Raw genomic sequence first — 18,734 nt, forward strand, 5'->3', positions numbered from 1 at the left:
ATTTTAAATAATTAGCTTTCAAGTCTAAGAAAGCAAGCACAAGGAAACATTCATAGGTTAAATGTAGAAAAGGAACCAACACTTACATTAATGATCACATTATTAAGCTTCATGTCAGGTTCAGCATACATAGGTTATAGACAAATATACACAATAGAAATATTGACATCTAAAAATGTTTAATTCTAGTAACCACTACCTTATAGACTTACATACTGACATATGCAATATTGGATTTTTGGCACAGGTAATAAGCACTGGACATTTTTAGTATACTCTTTGGTGGAGGAAGAATACTGAGATAATGAAGAGCTAAACATGTAGTCCATCAGCTGTCTCTATCTAACAGATTCCACACAGATAGGACCCTTAACAAAATTAAAACTATGACCTCAGCTTTTGTGAGGCACCATTGCTATCCACTGTGCCACCATGCTTAGAATCCATCAAATAGTGCTATGGATGGTCCATCAGGGTTAGTCTGTATGCCCAGAGTGCCAAGAACAGGAGGAGGAATCAGTTCAAAAGATCAGTGTAAGAGTATCAATGGTGGAAAGATTGTAGAAGAGACGAAGATTTCAAAGCTATGGAGTATGTATAGCAATAACTTTGGCATAGATAATGAGGAGGTTCTGAATTGCTGTTGTTTGAGTAACTGACAATACTATCTGGGCTAGTATTTATGGGACACTTTTTATCTATACAACAATGACATGGAAATGTAAATGGATCTGTATGTGGTATTAACTTGTTGGTCGTCTGACTTGGCAGGGCCATCTTAACAACATTATGGGCCCCCGGGCAAAGCAGTGCACCGGGGCCCCTAGATATAGATATATAGATGTATACAGATACAGATATAGATATAGAGATAGATAGATGTACTTGCTCAGTGACCCTTGAAGGTATTTTTGCAGGTTTTTTTTCTTTTGCAGGATTATTTATTCTCATTAAGAGCCGTGCCTATGGGGCCCCCCTGCCCGTGGGGCCCCCGGGCAGCTGCCCATCGTGCCCAATGGAAAAGATGGCCCTGTGACTTGGCAGTTTCTAATTTAGATGAATTGTAGAAGGCATGTTTCTTCTTAAGCTCAAAAACTGAAAAAGAATGTTTGTTGTAGGTAATTAGGACATTCAGGACATGATGTATCCCTAGTTTTAAATAGTAAAGTGTTTAACCATTACATTTCTTTCCTATTAGCTTTATTATGTCAATAACCAATAAATATGCACCATTCATGTCTTCTAGTTTCATGTTTCATTATCTTTTTATATTTCTACAGTATGTCAAGAATGACTAATGCATGTAAATGAATTACATACATAGGATATGTACTTTACGCATTTACTTTTAAAAAATATCTAATCATCCTTAAATAAACAAGTTGAATAACCCTGTTCTCAGGTTTTGTTACTTTAGCACAGAAAGACATATTTGTGTTATAACTTTTATTTTTCTCTGTATCCATCACTCCATTATTCTCCCTCTCTTCATTAATGCATCTCTTTGCAGTTCCTGGCAATCTAATTGACATCCGTCTCATAAAGAAAGAGTAGGGAAAAGATGATTTACAGGAAGGTGTCAGTCATTACCGGCACAGCAAACTTTTAGCTCTATGTATATTAGCCTGGGGCAATACTGCTTCAGAAATTGATTTAGTTTATTTCATAGCTGCATAAATGTTCATCCTCCAGGAATTCTCAGTTTATCAGAAATGTGTAAAGCTTAATAAGAGAGCATCCCAAATTTCAGTAAGCTGAAATAGATACTGGAACTAGATCCAGCACAGTTACCAGTAAATGTTGCAAGAAACCTTCAAATCAAAAAGATAAAAGTGAAAGCCGTTTCATCCAGCTAATACAGTTATGGAGCAAAAGTTGGATGCACAGTAAAAACATAAAGAGGCTGATGCAGAGTGAATACTATGCCAGTCTGCACAGAGTCTCTTGCATAAAATCACTCAGCACATGCAAAGAAAATGGGCACACATATGCGCCAGTGCAGATTGGCGTGATTCTGCCATTTATCCCAGCCTGCCTCTGGAGAGGTGGGACAGGGGCGTTCTAATTTAGGCCAAGTACAGAAAGGTCATGTACATGCAATTGCAAATAGATACAGAACGGGAAGAAGATGTGTATAATCCTAAGAGACTGATTATTAGCGGGTAGTCAGGGGCAGTTGTAAATAGAGGTTAATGATGATGACGGTCTCCGGTGCTAATGAACCACTTATAATTGGCTGCTTGTGACAGCACCATTGAAACTGATTGGGGGGTCGCCCTTATATTATGTTTTTGTTTTGTGTGCTTGCGTAAGCAAAATGTTTTGTTGTTTTTGTTTTACATGAGAAGGGGAGTTTTTTTTATCTGCTGTATTAGAGGTTTTTTAAAAGTTATATTGATGCCTAATAGTGAGTAGGTTTGTTGCACATAAAACAAATGAATAAATACATGGGTGCAAGTGTGTGTAATGCATGCCTGATGTATACCGTGCATATGCTGCTGGTGCCATGCAGCATGGATCTTAATATACATATGGCTCAACATATGGGGTAAATACACAATTTTACATCCAGCTATTTTAAATGCTCCGCAATGTGTAATTGTAAATATCTAGCACATATTCTGTTAATTTAAAAGTGTCTTCAGGGCCTGATTACAAAAATGACATAAGACATGAATACATAGAGCTGTTCCTCTTGACAGCAAGAGTTTTAAAATGTGTCCCTGAAAATGTTTGTTTCCTGGGACTGTCCCTATTTTTCAATGCTGACCAGTTGCATAGTAAAATCCCCGATTATCTGCCTGTTAGATGCAATTTTGATAATTTACCCTTATCTTCTGTGCTTTTAAAGTTAATATTTATTGAAGAGCATTTTTAAAACACGAAAAGTATGCTATATTCAGGTCCAGTATATGTGACATGATTTATATTATAGTTACCCAAGGTCTGAGATATTATTGGTGGTGATAATATTGGTGATTGTTTCTTGCTGAAAAATAACCTTCATTTGCAGTATTTCCTCATATACTTTATAAATATTGCTCATAAGCTGTTCACCTTCATATATTGCAATTTTCCCTAATTGTCTATCCAAAAAGATAGATAAAAATGTAATCTAATAAGAACTCCACCTAGAAAGGTTGCCTTCTCATTTCTGGATCACTCAAATTTGAAAGAACAGAAGGTCACCTGTAATCAACCACTACAGTAGCGCATTTAATTGTTTGGCTATCAGAATTCAGGAGAATGATGAGTCAATGCTAGAAACACTGGGGGTAGCATGCATAGGGTTGAATAAAACAAATGTGGGAACAACTGAAAACTACCCTCTGTTGACAATTCAAGATAGATACATTTTGTGTGTGAATATTTGCTCATGAGGTCATGGACTTTGCTGGAGGGGCAACTTGGATCATGGGTAGGAAAGAAGGGGCAGGGTTGCAAGGGGTAGTTATAAAATATGTTCTAGCAGCTAGTTGAAAAAGTTGCAAAGATAGTTTGCTTTAAGAAGTATGGAGAATGCTGGGGAGATGGAAAATAACTCCAAAAGTTCAAGTGTAAATATAAACAATATGATGATTAAATGTATAATAAAAAATTTCAATTTTGAAATTATTTAAATCATGGTCTATATCAAAAGATTCCTGTTTTCCATGCTCCAGAACTTATCCCCCTCATCCAGCTTTCATCCTCATCGGCCTCCAGACCTACAGGATAACCCATGCTCTTCTTATTGAGGAACAAGTTTACTCTACTATGATCAATCTATAGATAAGTACCTCTCACCTGAGACTCACAACTCCTGCCAAACCTTACTGCACTGTTATATAGTGTATCTCTGTTAGATATATTACTGTCATCTTGCACACTAGACACATCTCCAATGTAAGTGCCTTTTCATTGTTTGAATGTTTATGTACAATTACTACTATAATTGATGACAATACTCTGTCTTATACAAAGCGTAATATTTTAATTGTTGCTCCTTGTTATCTCTTATATCTCTTGCACCTTTCCCAGCTTGATTGTCCCCCATGCTTCTCAGAGATTTCTGTAACATAACAATGCCCCCCCCAGGGCTGCCATCAGGGGGGTATGGCCAGTACAGCTGTGAGGGGCCTGGGCAGACCTCTCCATCTGTCCGGGCTCCCTGAACTGTCCGGGCACCTCAGTCTGACCTACTGTGCTGCCTCTACTTCTCCGTGATGGAGCAGCTCCCAGGCTCTGATAGGCTGGGAGAGCAGCGTTGTGACATCATCACTGCTCGCTGTGCTCTCAGTCTGTCGGTGACTGGGATCTGCAGCATCGCGGAGGAGAAGGTAAGTTAATTGGGTATTCTTTTTGTAGGGGATCGGTAGGGACAGATAGAAGAGGGGGACATTTACTGTGATTAAGGGAGGAGGGAGGGGAGTCATTTATTTTGGGGAGAGGGGAACATTTACTTAGGGGAGAGGGGAACATTTGCTGTGATTGCGGGGAGGGGAGAGGGGGACATTTACTTTTGGGGGGGGGCGATAGGGGAACATTTGCTGTGATTGCGGGGATGGGAGAGGGGGAAATTCACTTTGGGAGGAGGAGAGAGGGGAACATTTGCTCTGATTGCGGGGAGGGGAGAGGGGGACATTTACTGTGGTGAGGGAGTGGGGGGAGGCATGTACTGTGATGAGGGATAGGGGGCGCATGTATCGCGAAGAGGGGGGGACACATGTATGGGGAGGGGGGCCCTGCCAGATTAATTAGTACTGGGCCCCACAGTTTCTGAGGGCAGCCCTGCCTCCCCCACATCTGTTTGCTTTACTAAGCTAGCCTCCACTTATCTTTCACTGGCTGTATTTCTATTCTTTCCACATTGACTAAAGCCTACTACCTATATCACTATTTCTATTGTATAATTTCCTGACCTCGTACTAATGGTATAATGGCCCCTTTCATTTCAACCAGTTTGCTACCCTTGGGCACAACTAATCCTTCTTTTAGTTCAGCTGGTGACCAGCAAACTTCACCCTCTGAGAATTTCAAACTTGAATCAACATGATTTCTAGATCCAAGAAATCATTGCTGAATGACCCTTTGCTTTTTTTCAAGAGAAAATAATGCACTGATGCTTCAAGCCAGAACTAGCACAGTCTGTCAACCACTGACAAAGAAACAGCACCTTGATCAAGTTTATTCCAGAATCGATTGACACAAACGGTCTGTTTTCCTACGTACAATCTCTCACCAGGCTAATCCTACCAGAAGCCTCCAGTGAGTATCTCCTGTTGGCAGACGCGGGCTGGGAGAGGCGTGGCCGGGGGGCATACAGGTGGCTGCATCTCATGAAAAGGGATGCAGCCGTGTCATTGATGACGCGGCCGCTTCCCCTGTCATGTGATGCGGCCGCCTGTGCGCTGACGCAGCCGGGTGGCGGCCGGTCGGCCTACCCCCCGGCCCTAATAGCGGCCTGACCGAGCGGCCCGGGGGGCCGATGCCCCCCTGCCCCCCCGGGCCAGCCCGCCACTGCCTGTTGGACATGGCCCCTCCGCAGACTAACCACCACATGATATTATCATCAGATTTCACTATTAGGCAGTTAAAGAGAACCCCATACCTGGAGTTTGAAACAATTAATTGATTCATTTATAGTGGTAGAATCTCCAGATGTATTATCATTATTATTATTATTATTATTATCTTTTATTAATGAAGTGCTGAATTATTACGCAGCACTGTACACTGAGGGGATCATGCCACAAACTAATTACATACAAAGACATGAAACAAGGTAAAGAAGGTCCTGACTAAGTGAGCTTACAATCTAAGAGGTGTGGAGAAGACTTGATAGATAAGGTGGTGGAATAATAATTGTGGCTGCAGATGGGGAAAGTGTTTTTTGCTACTTGATGGCAGCAATATTATCAGCCAACAGTAATAAAACAGTCATTGGTAACTGCCATATCAGTGCCACTATTGATGGTGCATCCTTTTTGGAAAGAGGAGAGACAATGTAAAGCGGGAATGTGAAACTTTAACAAGTCACTGTGTAAATTGTAAAACAACCAGCTGATGTCAAGTAGATCTTTGCTAATCTTGCTCTTGAAACTCTCAAGAAAAGGAAGGACATGATCTTGAGCACCAGAACTCTGTGGATTTACAACATTCAATATCATTGGGGATTTTCCCTCTCAACAACAAATGGTGAGAAACAATAAAACTCTGGTTGCAACAACTTCTCAATAACATCAAACCTTGCTTGTCTGTCTTAGCCTCCAGCATGCTCCCCATCAGAACTTGTCCTCTGACATTGACTATCCAGCCAGCCCCAAAATTTCCCCCAATCAGATTGAAAGAAGGCTTCTTGATATAAGAGACCCATATCCAAACCCCGACCTATCGCTGAGACATAAACATTACACCCATTTTTTTTTCCTTTGCAGGGGCTTGTGATACTCATCCTTAATAATTACACCTTTATTCCAACTAAAATGGTCTCAAACACAGAGAGGAGATTCGTCATTGTGGTGGGCACTTATCTGCTGATGACTCAAACTCTGTTCTTGGTCTATGCTCTATAGCCTTCAAATTATTTTTTTTGACCAGCTCATGAGTGCTGGGCATGTAATCCTGGATGGGGATTTTATTGTCATCAAACGCTACATGCATTATTCAAGCCCACATAAACTCTACTCTAGAATAGATGTTCTCTTTATTAGCTCATCCCTCTTGTAAAATATAATGGTGGTCAGACCATTTAGCCACTTCACTACTATTTGATTTTTAAAAAAAAGAAAATAGGATTAGGCGCAAAAAAGGGAAGGAGTAGAGTATATTAGGGTAGTGGTGATAATGAACTTTAGACAATAATATAAGCACATAATAACCCTAATCATATAATAGCATTGCCAGGATCACATTTGCAAAACAACTGGCTGCTTTATCCAGTGATTCAATGCCCTTTTAATTTGTGACAGTTCCCTATAGAAAAATGTCCCAAAGTCTTTAAGATGATTTTCCTGTCTCGTTTCTATAGATCCGGTTGGAAATTAGGTGAACATGTCCTTTTAGAGATCATGTTCTGATTCTGTAGTAAGCTTCCTCACTCCTTCCGTTAGCACAATACATGAAAAAAGGATAGAAAGGGAGAAGGCAAATAGATGGTGAAGTACCACTAGGTACATTTATTCAAGCCATAAATAAAAACAATCACACTCACATTTTTTCTTCCATTTTTGGCATTTGTTTTTTGGGGATTCAGGCTTTATCCCCCATCAGGATAGTGGCAGCATCCATTACGCCATTCCCCCAACCCCACAGAGTGCTGACTGATTGATATCTTGTTTTCACTATTTGATTTTAACCACAACTCATCCAATGCTCTGTACACATAGTCACATTTACACATATGTTAATGGGAATTAAGATAAAACAATTATAATGTCACATATGTCCTTAACAGAAAGCCAGGTCTGTGGTGGTGATATAAAAGTCCCTCTGGATCTTTAGCCTTGGTATAAGGCAATTTGCAAATGTCCTGGTAGTTATTGGCTTTGCAGTTCAAGAGAGGCTGATATTCGGCAACTGGAGCTACCCCACAGAAAACACTGGACCAGTGGATGTTCACGTATATTCTTAGGAGAAAGCCAGTTTTGTGGTGGTGATAAAAATGTCTCTCTGAGTTAACAAAGCAAATTGCAAAGAACCCGGTGTGACAGTATCTTGGTGTCCTTTTGCTCTGATTCAATAAGTGGTGGCAGATCATAGGTGAATATGAGTGTAAGAACACTGTTTGAGGGTGATAACCTGTGTGATAGGTGAGTGTAAGTTTGATTGCTGGAATTGTGTAATGTAACCCCATCCAGAAAACATCCAACTCAGGGACACTGGGAAGACATTCTTGACAACATCAGTGCCTACCAGATTGGGACAACTTTGAGGGACACTGAACCCCCTGTGCTTGCCTCGATAATCAAGCAAACGTCTATCCCCACTACCACATTGCATTTTGATTATCCATGTATTGGCATTCTGTACTCCATGATGTGATCATTGTCATTGTATGTGCCCATCTAAGTTCTCTCTTTAAAACTCACCGGTTCAAAAACATATCAGTGTAACGTTTAGAACCTAAAATGTATTTGTTTATTTTGAATTATCTATATGTAATAAGAATTGTATTATTCTGATTATAACTTTGTTAATAATTTCCTCACTGTAATAACTTGAGATATAATATTTGTGGTGAGTTTCAATAAAACATCTAAAAAAAAAACAAATTGTTAGGTCAAATTGATTGGTGTTGGTTGCTATAAAAATGCCTAAAATATGCAATTTAACATCATTACTGGATGATAGCATTGTCAGGAACCCCTGTGACGACAAAACAGAAGATGGCAAAAATGTTAGATGTTCCTAACACAGGGCAACTATATGGGTGGGCATATGACTCTTCTCCATCTCCTTATATATTTGGAATTCAACATTGGTATAAGCACTAATACAATGAATAATGAGTAATTTGCTATTAACTCTAAGGAGTAAATTTACCACTGGCGGTTTAGTGCTCCAGACCGCCGCATTTACTATAGGGCAGTTTGAGGCTGCGATGTACAATGCCTGGCGATCTGTGGTGGATTGAAAACAGCTAAACTGCAATCAAAACCGCCAGGGAAAAGACAGGTTTTCCTATATGTTGTGTGAGCTATCTTACCATTCAGAACATAAGAGGAGGCACCATTGACATTTAAATTATTGGGGAAATTATTATTTATTTAAGAGGCAAAATTAATTTCTAATTAACATATCTGGGCAAATTTAATTTTTCATTATATTAAGGGGACAATATTAATTAAATAATTATTGACCCTATTATCAATCGAATAGTTTTGCCAAGTTAATTTAATTATACATTCGTATTTGCCCCATATTATAAAGCAATAATAATGTCCTCTAAATATAATGGAAAAAAATGCCCCCATAAGTTAATTAGAAATTAAGTTTGCTCCTTGCCACATGTGTGCATCAGAAATAATGATTGCCCCATAGTTTATAAATCAATGGTGGTACCTATCATGTTCTAAATGGCAAGATACCTCAAACAGAATGCAGTTTGAGCACTCTTACCTCTCACAACCAGAGGCTGTTTTCCCGGTGGTTTGTCAAACAGCAGATTAGTAAATCTGGTTGTGTTTGAATTTTGATCATGTAAAAAATCGGGATGGCGATTTGTAAAGTGGTGGTTTGTAAAACTGGGGTTTTCAGCCTCTTAACTGGCGGTTTGGCCTTTATGAAACCTAGCCCTAAAACTCTGAATTGCAGTAGAGGCAAGCACAGGGAAAAGAGGTGAAAATGATCTCAGAAAACAAAGCAAAAAAAATCTGAAATAAGTTTTTGTTTTCATAGTCAAATTGTTTAACTGTAACTAATAAGTAGAGCTAGAGTCCAAATCTGTTCTATTGTCACATACAGGGGTATTCAATTGGCCACGAGATTTTTTTAAGACAGCGTTAAGTCATTTTAACGCTGTTTTTTTTTAATAATTTTTGAGCGGGTAAACTTTACCCGCGATTCAATTCTATTTTTAACGCTCCATTTTTTTTTTAACAAACGGTCCTCTCGCGCTCCAGTGGAAGGTCTATTGAAAGTATAGGGTGTTCGAGAGGCAGCCACATTAAAATCTATTCAATAGTTTTTTAACGCGGCGCGTTAAACTGGCCAATAAGCTGTTTTATCTCGCACCTCTTTGGGTTGTTCTAAAAATAAAAAGCCTCTGAAAACTATTTGAAATCATGTAATTGGAAAAAAAATAGATAAACTATGTTTATCAGTAATGCATAACATGTAAAAGTTGATTTTCTAAAAAATAATGAAATAAAATAAATAAAAAAAAATAACTAATTAAATATATTTATGTATGTTTTTGGTACAAATATGTTTGTACTAATGTGTTTTGACATGGTATAGATGATTCTATAGTAGAAAATAGTTAAATAAAAAAATATGCTAAAGAAAGTACTGTAATGTAGATATTATCAACTAGAATGGTTGTGCAATAAAATGTATGAAAATGTATGCCAATCCTTTTTTTTGTGCTATACATGACCGCGTTAAAACTCCCCTAAAAACTTGCAAACATAATGATTACGGGGGCAGCAATCCTTCTTTTTCAATTGAATTGCATGAGTGTCAGCGCCCGTCCCTGTGCGGAGGATGAGACACAGGGACGGGCGCTCCCTTCCGATATCAGACGGCCGGTTGCTAGGCAACCAGTCGTCACTTCCGGGTCCCGGCAGCCATGCTTAGCAACGGGACACGATCCACAGTATCTGGCGGTGGTGTTCAGCGTCACCACCGCCGTAGGCAGCCCTGCCCCCTGTCTCCCCCTATAAAAGGCTGACTCTGACACATGATAGGTGCCAGAGTATTAGGTCCCATCCTTGCTCCAGCGTTCCTGTTGTTTGCTATCTGTGACTCCAGTGTATTACCCGGCTTGTCCTGACCATTCCTTCTCTATGCTCCCTGTGAATTGACCTCGGCTTGTTATTGACCATTCTCCTGCGCTTCTGATACCTGACCCGGCTAGCTCCTGACTACGAACATTGGATTCTCCCCGTGGCATCTATTGATATCTCGGTTCTGACCCGGCCTGCCTGACACCCCTTTCTTCCTTGCTTCACTGGTTGCTCCCTCTGAGGACTGCGAGCTGCGTGTTCCCACAGCTAAGACCATACTTCCTTGCGGGGGTTCCTGGTGAAGACCTGGAACAAGTTAGACTCCGCGCCTCTTTGGTGAGTAGTGACAAAAACCAGTAAGAAATACTCCTGAATCGTGACAATAAGTTTTCACGCTGCGTTAACTAAAAACGGTCGCTATAGCAGTTAAAAACATACAGGGTTTTTTTTTAATGCGACGAGAAAAAAAAATATCTTGCGGTCAATTGATTACCCCCCATAGTATAATCCTTCCTTCCTTCAAGTGACAGCCTTCTCTTGAACTAGAGGATGAAGGAGGTTCAGTTAAGATATATGATGAAGGACAGTTATGGTTGACAGTAGCTGACTGTTTTTTACGATTTATACAATGATTAGTTCATGTTCTGCTGCCCTTCCCTGTTCCACCACCTGTAGTTGCACATAAATGCTAGTTGTCAGCGACTGCTTAATAACTGGCAGCTGATAATGCTTTGATTATATAATAGATGCACACAATTTCCCCACCAGAATCTACAATGTTATTCTGCTTCTTTACATATTAAATGTTACTCACATCTCTTACATTGTAATTTGGGAAGAACTATGTTTACCTTCTGTTTCATGTCGTCATATATATTTTTTGTGATATGATCCACTCAATGTACAGGGCTAAATAATATGTCAGTGATTTATAAATAAATAAATAAAATGTATTATTATTGTTACCTTGCAGCAGGATGATTTAGAGAGGAGCATATCTAATATATAAAAGAGAAAATTTGTCCTTCTGTCCTTCTGTCCTTCTGTCTGTCTTTCTATACAAATCCACATTTTTCAAGCGAAGATCATGAAATTTTGCATACGAGTGTATTAAAACATGACGAAGGCAACTAAATAATTTTAAAATTGAAATTCATTATGGGGTGGGGGTGGCAAGGGGGGTAACGCCTAAAAATCATCGAAAACGACCATAACTCTGGAATGTCTGGAACAATTTACACCAAACCTGGTACACATATGACTTACAGTCTGACAACAAATATTGTGGGGGCAAGACACCCCCTAGCACTCCTAAGGGTGGGGGTGGCGAGGGGGGTAACACCTAAAAATCATTGAAAACGACCATAACTCTGGAATGTCTGGAACAATATATACCAAACTTGGGACACATATGACTTTTAATCTGACAACAAATATTGTGGGGGCATATTACTTAAATCTCTACAGGTTCATTCTTAAAATCCCAGGCAACGGTGGCCCCAAAAACAAGGTAAGGCCTATATACTGCTGTCCTTCTATCTTTCTATACAAATCCACAGTTTTCAACACTGCGGAGGATCTCGGGTAATTCGGGCCACGGCGGAAAAATAAGAGGAAGCGGCTGTGATAGCGTCACCATGACAACAGCAGCCCCAACAAAAGCTGAGGCCCCTGCTGCTCATCACTGCACATTACACATATAACTATCTAACCTCATGGCATACAGGAAGTTGATGCCACGTCACCATGGCAACAGTGGCTCTAGCTGAGGCCTGGAGACTGCTGTCCTTCTGTCTTCCTATGTAATTTTCTTTTCTTTTACAAATGTGTTAGCAGTTGGGCACATATTATTTTCCTTAATATTTTATTGTTCTTTCCTGGTACGCATGAACTTGAAATAATAAAATGCCATGAAAGAAAAGAGCTAGATATGGTGGAAATAAAAACAATTCCACAAGAAATAAAATGTTAGTGGCAAATAAACAATCTTCTCGGACAGTGGAATCTCAAGAACAAAGATTTAGAAGACTTGAACGTGATCGCACAGCTCATGCTGTTGCCAGAGCTAAGGAATCTCCGGAAGAACGATTTGCTAGGCTGAAAGCGGATCGCACAGCTCATGCTGTTGCCAGTGCTGCAGAATCTGAGCAAGCGCGAAATACAAGACGGGAACGTAATCGCACATCTCATGTTGTTGCCAGAGCTGAGGAATCTCCAGAAGAAAGATCTGCTAGGCTGGAAGCTGATCGCACAGCTCATGCTGTTGCCAGTGCTGCAGAACCTGAGCATCAGAGAAATGCAAGGCGGGAACGTAATCGTACATCTCATGCTGTTGCCAGAGATAAGGAATCTCCAGAAGAAAGATCTGCTAGGCTGGAAGCTGATCGCACAGCTCATGCTGTTGCCAGTGCTGCAGAATCTGAGCAAGGCGAGAACGTAATCGTACATCTCATGCTGTTGCCAGAGATGAAGAATCTGAGCAAGAAAGAAATGCAAGGCTAGAAGCTGAAAGAACAAGACAAGTTGCTATGAGATCTACCAGTTTAGAATTACAAGGTGCAGCTTTTGTTTACAATCCAGTAAGTGCAGCGGCTATTTCAGAAAGCTTTGTCATTGGAAGGATGGAACATGCCTGCCCTCATTGTGGTGCTCTGAAGTGGAGTGGCGAAAGTAAAGGAATGTGTTGCTGTAATGGAAAAGTAAGGTTGCCTGTACTTCAAACACCTCCAGAACCACTAAAGTCACTTATGGCCAATGAAACGGATGCATCAAAACATTTTCTTCAGAACGGGGATTTATGCCGACATTTAAAGTTCAAGGGCAAGTTTATCATAGAATTGGAGCCATGTTACCCCTTGAAAATGAAGAGCACCAGTTCCTTCAAATATATTTTATGGGAGATGAACGGGAGCAGGCACAGCATCGTTGCACCACTATTCTGGGAACACGTGCGGATATTATCTTACAGTTACAGTCATTTTTTGATACATGGACAGTTTTACGTTGTGTGCTCAAGAGTTGGATCACCAAGAAATTTGTATGTATTTGCCCCAAATGAAGAAACGAGAAATATAGTTTATCAAGCTGTTTTGAAGTAATTGTTTATCGGTTCGTTCCATCATATACAGTTCAAATACAGTTTGACATTTTCACTTTTCACCTTCTACTGGTCCAATTTTAACATGATATTTACATGTATGTTTAATATTTAGATTGATTTTTGTAAATAAACATTCTTTAAATCCCGGGCAACGCCGGGTATTCTGCTAGTGTTAAATAAATTGATCCTCTCTTCACTATCTCTCTGCAAGAGACAGATGCAACTGTTGAGGCCAGTCAAAGTAGCTGGAAGCAGGATACAGAGCAACTGATGGGAAGTCAATCAGTAGTTCTGCAGACGTGCAGTAGGTACACAGACCTGCTCTCATTGGCCAATAAATATCTGCATGCTCCAACTGAAATATTGCTATCTTAAACCATTGTGGCTCTACCATAGTTACAGTCCAATCCCAAAGACAAAGAACTGGTTCTCCCCTCTAAGGGAGAAAATTGAAAGAGCATCATCTCTACTAAGAAGTAAGTGAAAACTGATAGACAGAGGGAGTTAGGAAAGGAAGGCAATTCTCCAAAAATTAGGATAAATTAGAAGCCAATAAATGGGTTTTTAACAGAAGATGCCTAATATTGAATTAGATACAGTACAAACATTTAAGTAAATCATTTGCCCGTCCACTAATTTAGTATTTGTAAATGTATTTATTTATTTCAACAAACATAATTGGAGTTGAACGCTAAATATTTTTTTTATTGAAACAATAGGGCTGATGCAGAGTTTGAAACAGTTGCTTCAAAAAATGCAGATATAAAATGTGTTCATCAAAAAAATACACAGTTGGACTAATCATTAGGGGTCTGAGTCATTAAGGAGAGAAAAGCAGAAAAAGGAGAAACTTTGCACCTGGAAAAAACCATGTTGCATTGGAGGGAGGGCGATAAATTTATAGCTTGAGTAGGGCTTGTCCTTGATCAACTTCAAGTTTCAGTGTAAAAATTAAGCTATCAAGTATTTGTATGCTACATAAAAAATCAGCCAGTATTTTCCTTACGTGCAAAATAATAAACTCATTTGCACCCCCTTATATTAGACTGCCCCTTATTCCTCATCCTGCCTCTCCAGTCAGAGGCGGAACTAGTGAGCTGTGAGACCTGGTGCAGGAAAGTGGGGAGGAGGGAACCAGAGCCCACAGCTCGCTAGTTCCCCATGCAGCAGGCCCCATTATCTCCATAGTGACCGGATGAAAGCCAGACAATGTGACTTTTAAGCTATGTGAAATTGGCGCCGGGACAGCCTCATATTGGATGCGCTGTCCCAGGATGGTGTTTAATATACGGAGCTGAAAATCATATGACATTAAGATGCTAATTAAGCAGGCAAAACTCCATGAATTATTAAATATGTCCCTTAATGTTATTCGTAAGGTTAAAAATTTGAATTTAACATTGCACAGATCAAAATTAATCAATGAGAGATTTAACCTGATATGTTGCTCTAGTACCTTTTCCATGAAACAACAAGCACATCACAAAAAGAAGTGAACTCTGTGAAAACCTTTGGATACTGACCATAATTGACTGTATTGTTCTTGAAGAATGGATTTTGTTGTCCTGAGCAAACTCCATCTAAGGTAGAAATGAGAAGCCAGCTATCATAATGAGAGACAGAATTCGAAAGAAATTGCTGCACAGAGAACCATAACTTAAAATTTTAGTGTCTGGGGTGAGAAAAAAAATGCCACCCCCCCTCCTAGCCCTCAATTTTAAACAAATGAACCTGAAATATTATAAAGCGTTGCGCCTATTGCACAGCCCTAGATATGGCCCTGGCTGCACAATAATGTTTTGCAAAGACCTAATATTTAAAAATACATTCACACAATACATAAAAATGTGGTTATGGGCATATCGTCCATTTTCATAGCAAGACAATCGCATAGGTTTATCAGTTTGGTTATGAGCAATTTGTAAGTTAACCGCAAATCAACTACGCCTTTTTATTCAAGCAGAACTGTTGTGTTATTGAGCTCATGGTATTGTACAAATATCTAGGATCTAGCCTCAAATTTACTGTGCGACATGGGTGCCCATAATTGTTCAGTTTAAACTCTTTAGTCTGGATGACTGACTTCATATTTATTTTGTTAACAATAATGCAGCTGATCTGTAAGATGCACGTTTCAGTCGTGGGAACGTATACAGACAGATATATCATGACTGTGGCAGTGAAAAGAACGACAAGCTCACATTTCATCCTGAGATGAACGCAGTACTCGGAGCATAGTCTGATTAAGAAGACCATTTACCCTGCGGTGTGTCATACTCTACACAATAATGACAGCCTCATCCTTACTGCTGATGCTGATTTTGGTGAAGTTATGATCTCTGCTCTGTGTAAGACGCCAGTGAAAAACGTCTGCGGCATTGGTGAGTTCTGCTCCTGATCAGTTCTTTTCATGGACGTCAAAGACTTAAGTCATCCCCTGGTGCCCTGCCGTGCTGCACATCTACCATACACAGTCTATGATACCTATCTGAGCAGCAGATATACGCTGCTCTATAGCACTGCGAGCCAGTCCTACCACATCTCCTGTCTCCTCCTCCTATGTACAGCCCGCCCTATCACAAGATACAGTCAGCGAGTACAGTACTATGCTTCCTACATTAGTCTCTGCCCGCTTGCCACAGCACCAGTTCCTCACTCTTCAGGTCAGAGGACTGAGATCTTCATTCTCATTGACAACTGCCCTCACATCATTGTGACGTATTGCTGACATTCTACATGCTGATCACAGTTCACCCATGAGATACCCTGCTAAGCCTTGTTAAAGGTAAGAGAAGAAATACCTGTATATAAATCATTTCACTTTATTGTATATTTTTTTTTTACAAAAGCGCAGTTATTTTGTAAAACATTGTGCTACCATATTTTTGACACAGATAAATCACAACATATCTGTAAATGTATGTTTTCTAGTTAGATAGTGAACTATAGTGGAAAATTTGGTCTTGTATCCGCTAAACTCTCCCGTAAATAACATGCGTGCTCCAGGTTTCTGTTGCCTTTGAGCTCCTAGCTGCCGGTTTCAGCACCTTGGACAGAGCCGGCTTCTCTGGACAAGAAGCGTGTAGTAGAAATTAGAATTTCTCGGTATTGTATTTTCAACGAACGTTTTTCCTACATTATTTTAACCTGTATTATTTATGTTTCTCCAGGCACTCATACATTGGAGAGATGAATGAAAGTCTTGATGACAACGACACCAGCTATTCTCTTCCCTGGATCCAGACAAGCGATGTCAACGCTTCCCTGGAGTTGTCTGCTTTCTTCTCCGTGTTCATCATCAACCCGTGGGATATTATGTTATGTATCTCAGGAACGATCATTGCATGTGAGAATGCAATAGTGGTGGCCATCATCTTCTACACACCAACACTGAGGACCCCAATGTTCGTGTTGATCGGAAGCCTGGCCACAGCAGACCTCCTAGCTGGGTTTGGTTTGATTCTAAATTTTGTTTTTCAATACGTAATTCGGTCAGAGACTATTAGCCTTATTACCGTGGGTTTCCTGGTAGCTTCATTCACTGCTTCTGTGAGCAGCTTATTAGCAATCACAGTGGACCGTTACCTCTCCTTGTACAATGCACTGACTTATTCTTCAGAGAAGACCATCCTCTGGATACATCTCATGCTGGTGGTCACCTGGGGGGTGTCCATATGTCTGGGACTCCTTCCAGTGCTGGGATGGAACTGTCTAGATGACATATCTTCATGCAGCATTGTCAGGCCTCTGACAAAAAGTAATGTAACTCTGTTATCTGCCTCATTCTTTGTGATCTTTATTTTGATGCTGCATCTCTACATAAAAATCTGCAAAATAGTTTGCAGGCATGCTCACCAGATAGCACTACAACAACATTTCTTGACAGCATCCCACTATGTAGCCACCAAAAAAGGAGTGTCTACTTTGGCCATCATTCTTGGGACTTTTGGGGCCAGTTGGTTGCCTTTTGCTATTTATTGTGTGGTGGGAAACCCTGACTATCCCTCGGTGTATACTTATGCCACCCTCTTACCTGCCACTTACAACTCAATGATCAACCCTATAATTTACGCCTATAGAAATCAAGAAATACAAAGATCCATGTGGGTTCTCTTCTGTGGCTGCTTTCAGTCCAAAGTGTCCTTTCGCTCCAGATCACCGAGTGATGTTTAAGAACAGACATTCCTACTTTACAAAAGCGCTGCACATGTGACAATCTAGTACATTAATAGTGCCTGCGATGGACAACTAGATATGTGTCATGTAATTGTTGCTAAGAGACTTTGGAACATTAGCACTTTATATACCTATATATATCTCTGGGAATGGTCCATCCTGAGTTTGCGGTGCTGTTGTGTCTCTGAACAATGTGGATGTGTACTACAAAATGTGTATGACACAAATGTGAAGGGAATACATTTCCAAAATGCTTCAATATCGCACTTTATATTGAGCTGCTGTACTGCCAAAACAGTGTTGCAAAAATGTTTTATGTGAGAATATATTTTGTGACCAACTTTTGTACCCAACGAAATAAAAGTCGTTGAAATAGAGTTATTTCTGTGTTTGGGCTTTTATTTTAAGTTGGCTTGTTTGTATGTAGTGGTTTTACTGAACTGTGGATTGTGCTATGAATATGCCACAGAAATAGCACAGGTAAAAAAATGGATGCCTCAGGTTTGTTAAAGTATGTGATGTCTTTGTGTTTTATTACATAAGGATATAAAAATCACATAAACATTTTTCCTATGAGAGCTAATTTATATGCAATTACTTTTCATTTGCCCTTTTACAAAACAGTGCTTATTATGATGTACAAGATGTTTCATATCATTACACATCTGATTGCCTGGAGGTATAGCAGTTTTAGGAGACCCTAGAGATGCTGACAGGGGTTGTTGTGGTTATCCCTTAGAATGGGGTTTACGTCAGTGCTCTTGCAGTAAAATATGCTTTCATGTTGAAATGGAGCACTGATCTGCATGGATACCTGAGCAGAATACAATTAACGCCCACACGACAGCCGGGCTCCATGTCTTAAATGCTCACTCAGTCTGCCAGCAGACTTCAGTATTCCAAGAGACATCTTGACCTAAAAGAGTGCAGAAAGCACATTACACACAGTGATATAGACTGCTCTTTTCAAGGGATTTGATCATGACATATAAGGGAGATGATTTGTCATGGTACTAGCTGATCTTTTTAAG

General features: G+C 39.9%; 1 protein-coding gene and 1 long non-coding RNA gene across 2 annotated transcripts in view; one reads left to right on the forward strand and one right to left on the reverse strand.

The window, feature by feature from the left end:
• The window catches only part of LOC142144272 (uncharacterized), a 30,468-nt gene extending 14,392 nt beyond the window's left edge, over positions 1-16,076 (reverse strand). Inside the window, exons 1-2 of the long non-coding RNA XR_012689679.1 lie at positions 15,835-16,076; positions 15,051-15,107 (exon numbers count right to left, since the gene is read on the reverse strand). This is a non-coding gene — a long non-coding RNA (uncharacterized LOC142144272). The remainder of the gene's footprint in view (positions 1-15,050; positions 15,108-15,834) is intronic.
• On the forward strand, positions 15,956-18,080 carry GPR6 (G protein-coupled receptor 6). Its single transcript, XM_075202906.1, has 2 exons — positions 15,956-16,312; positions 16,698-18,080. The coding sequence occupies exon 2, from the start codon at positions 16,717-16,719 to the stop codon at positions 17,698-17,700; it is 984 nt and encodes a 327-aa protein (XP_075059007.1). The 5' UTR covers positions 15,956-16,312; positions 16,698-16,716; the 3' UTR covers positions 17,701-18,080.
• The last annotated feature ends 654 nt before the right edge of the window (positions 18,081-18,734 follow it).

Source organism: Mixophyes fleayi, chromosome 3 (assembly GCF_038048845.1).
Source record: "Mixophyes fleayi isolate aMixFle1 chromosome 3, aMixFle1.hap1, whole genome shotgun sequence".
In the NCBI taxonomy this organism is placed as follows: Eukaryota; Metazoa; Chordata; class Amphibia; order Anura; family Limnodynastidae; genus Mixophyes; species Mixophyes fleayi.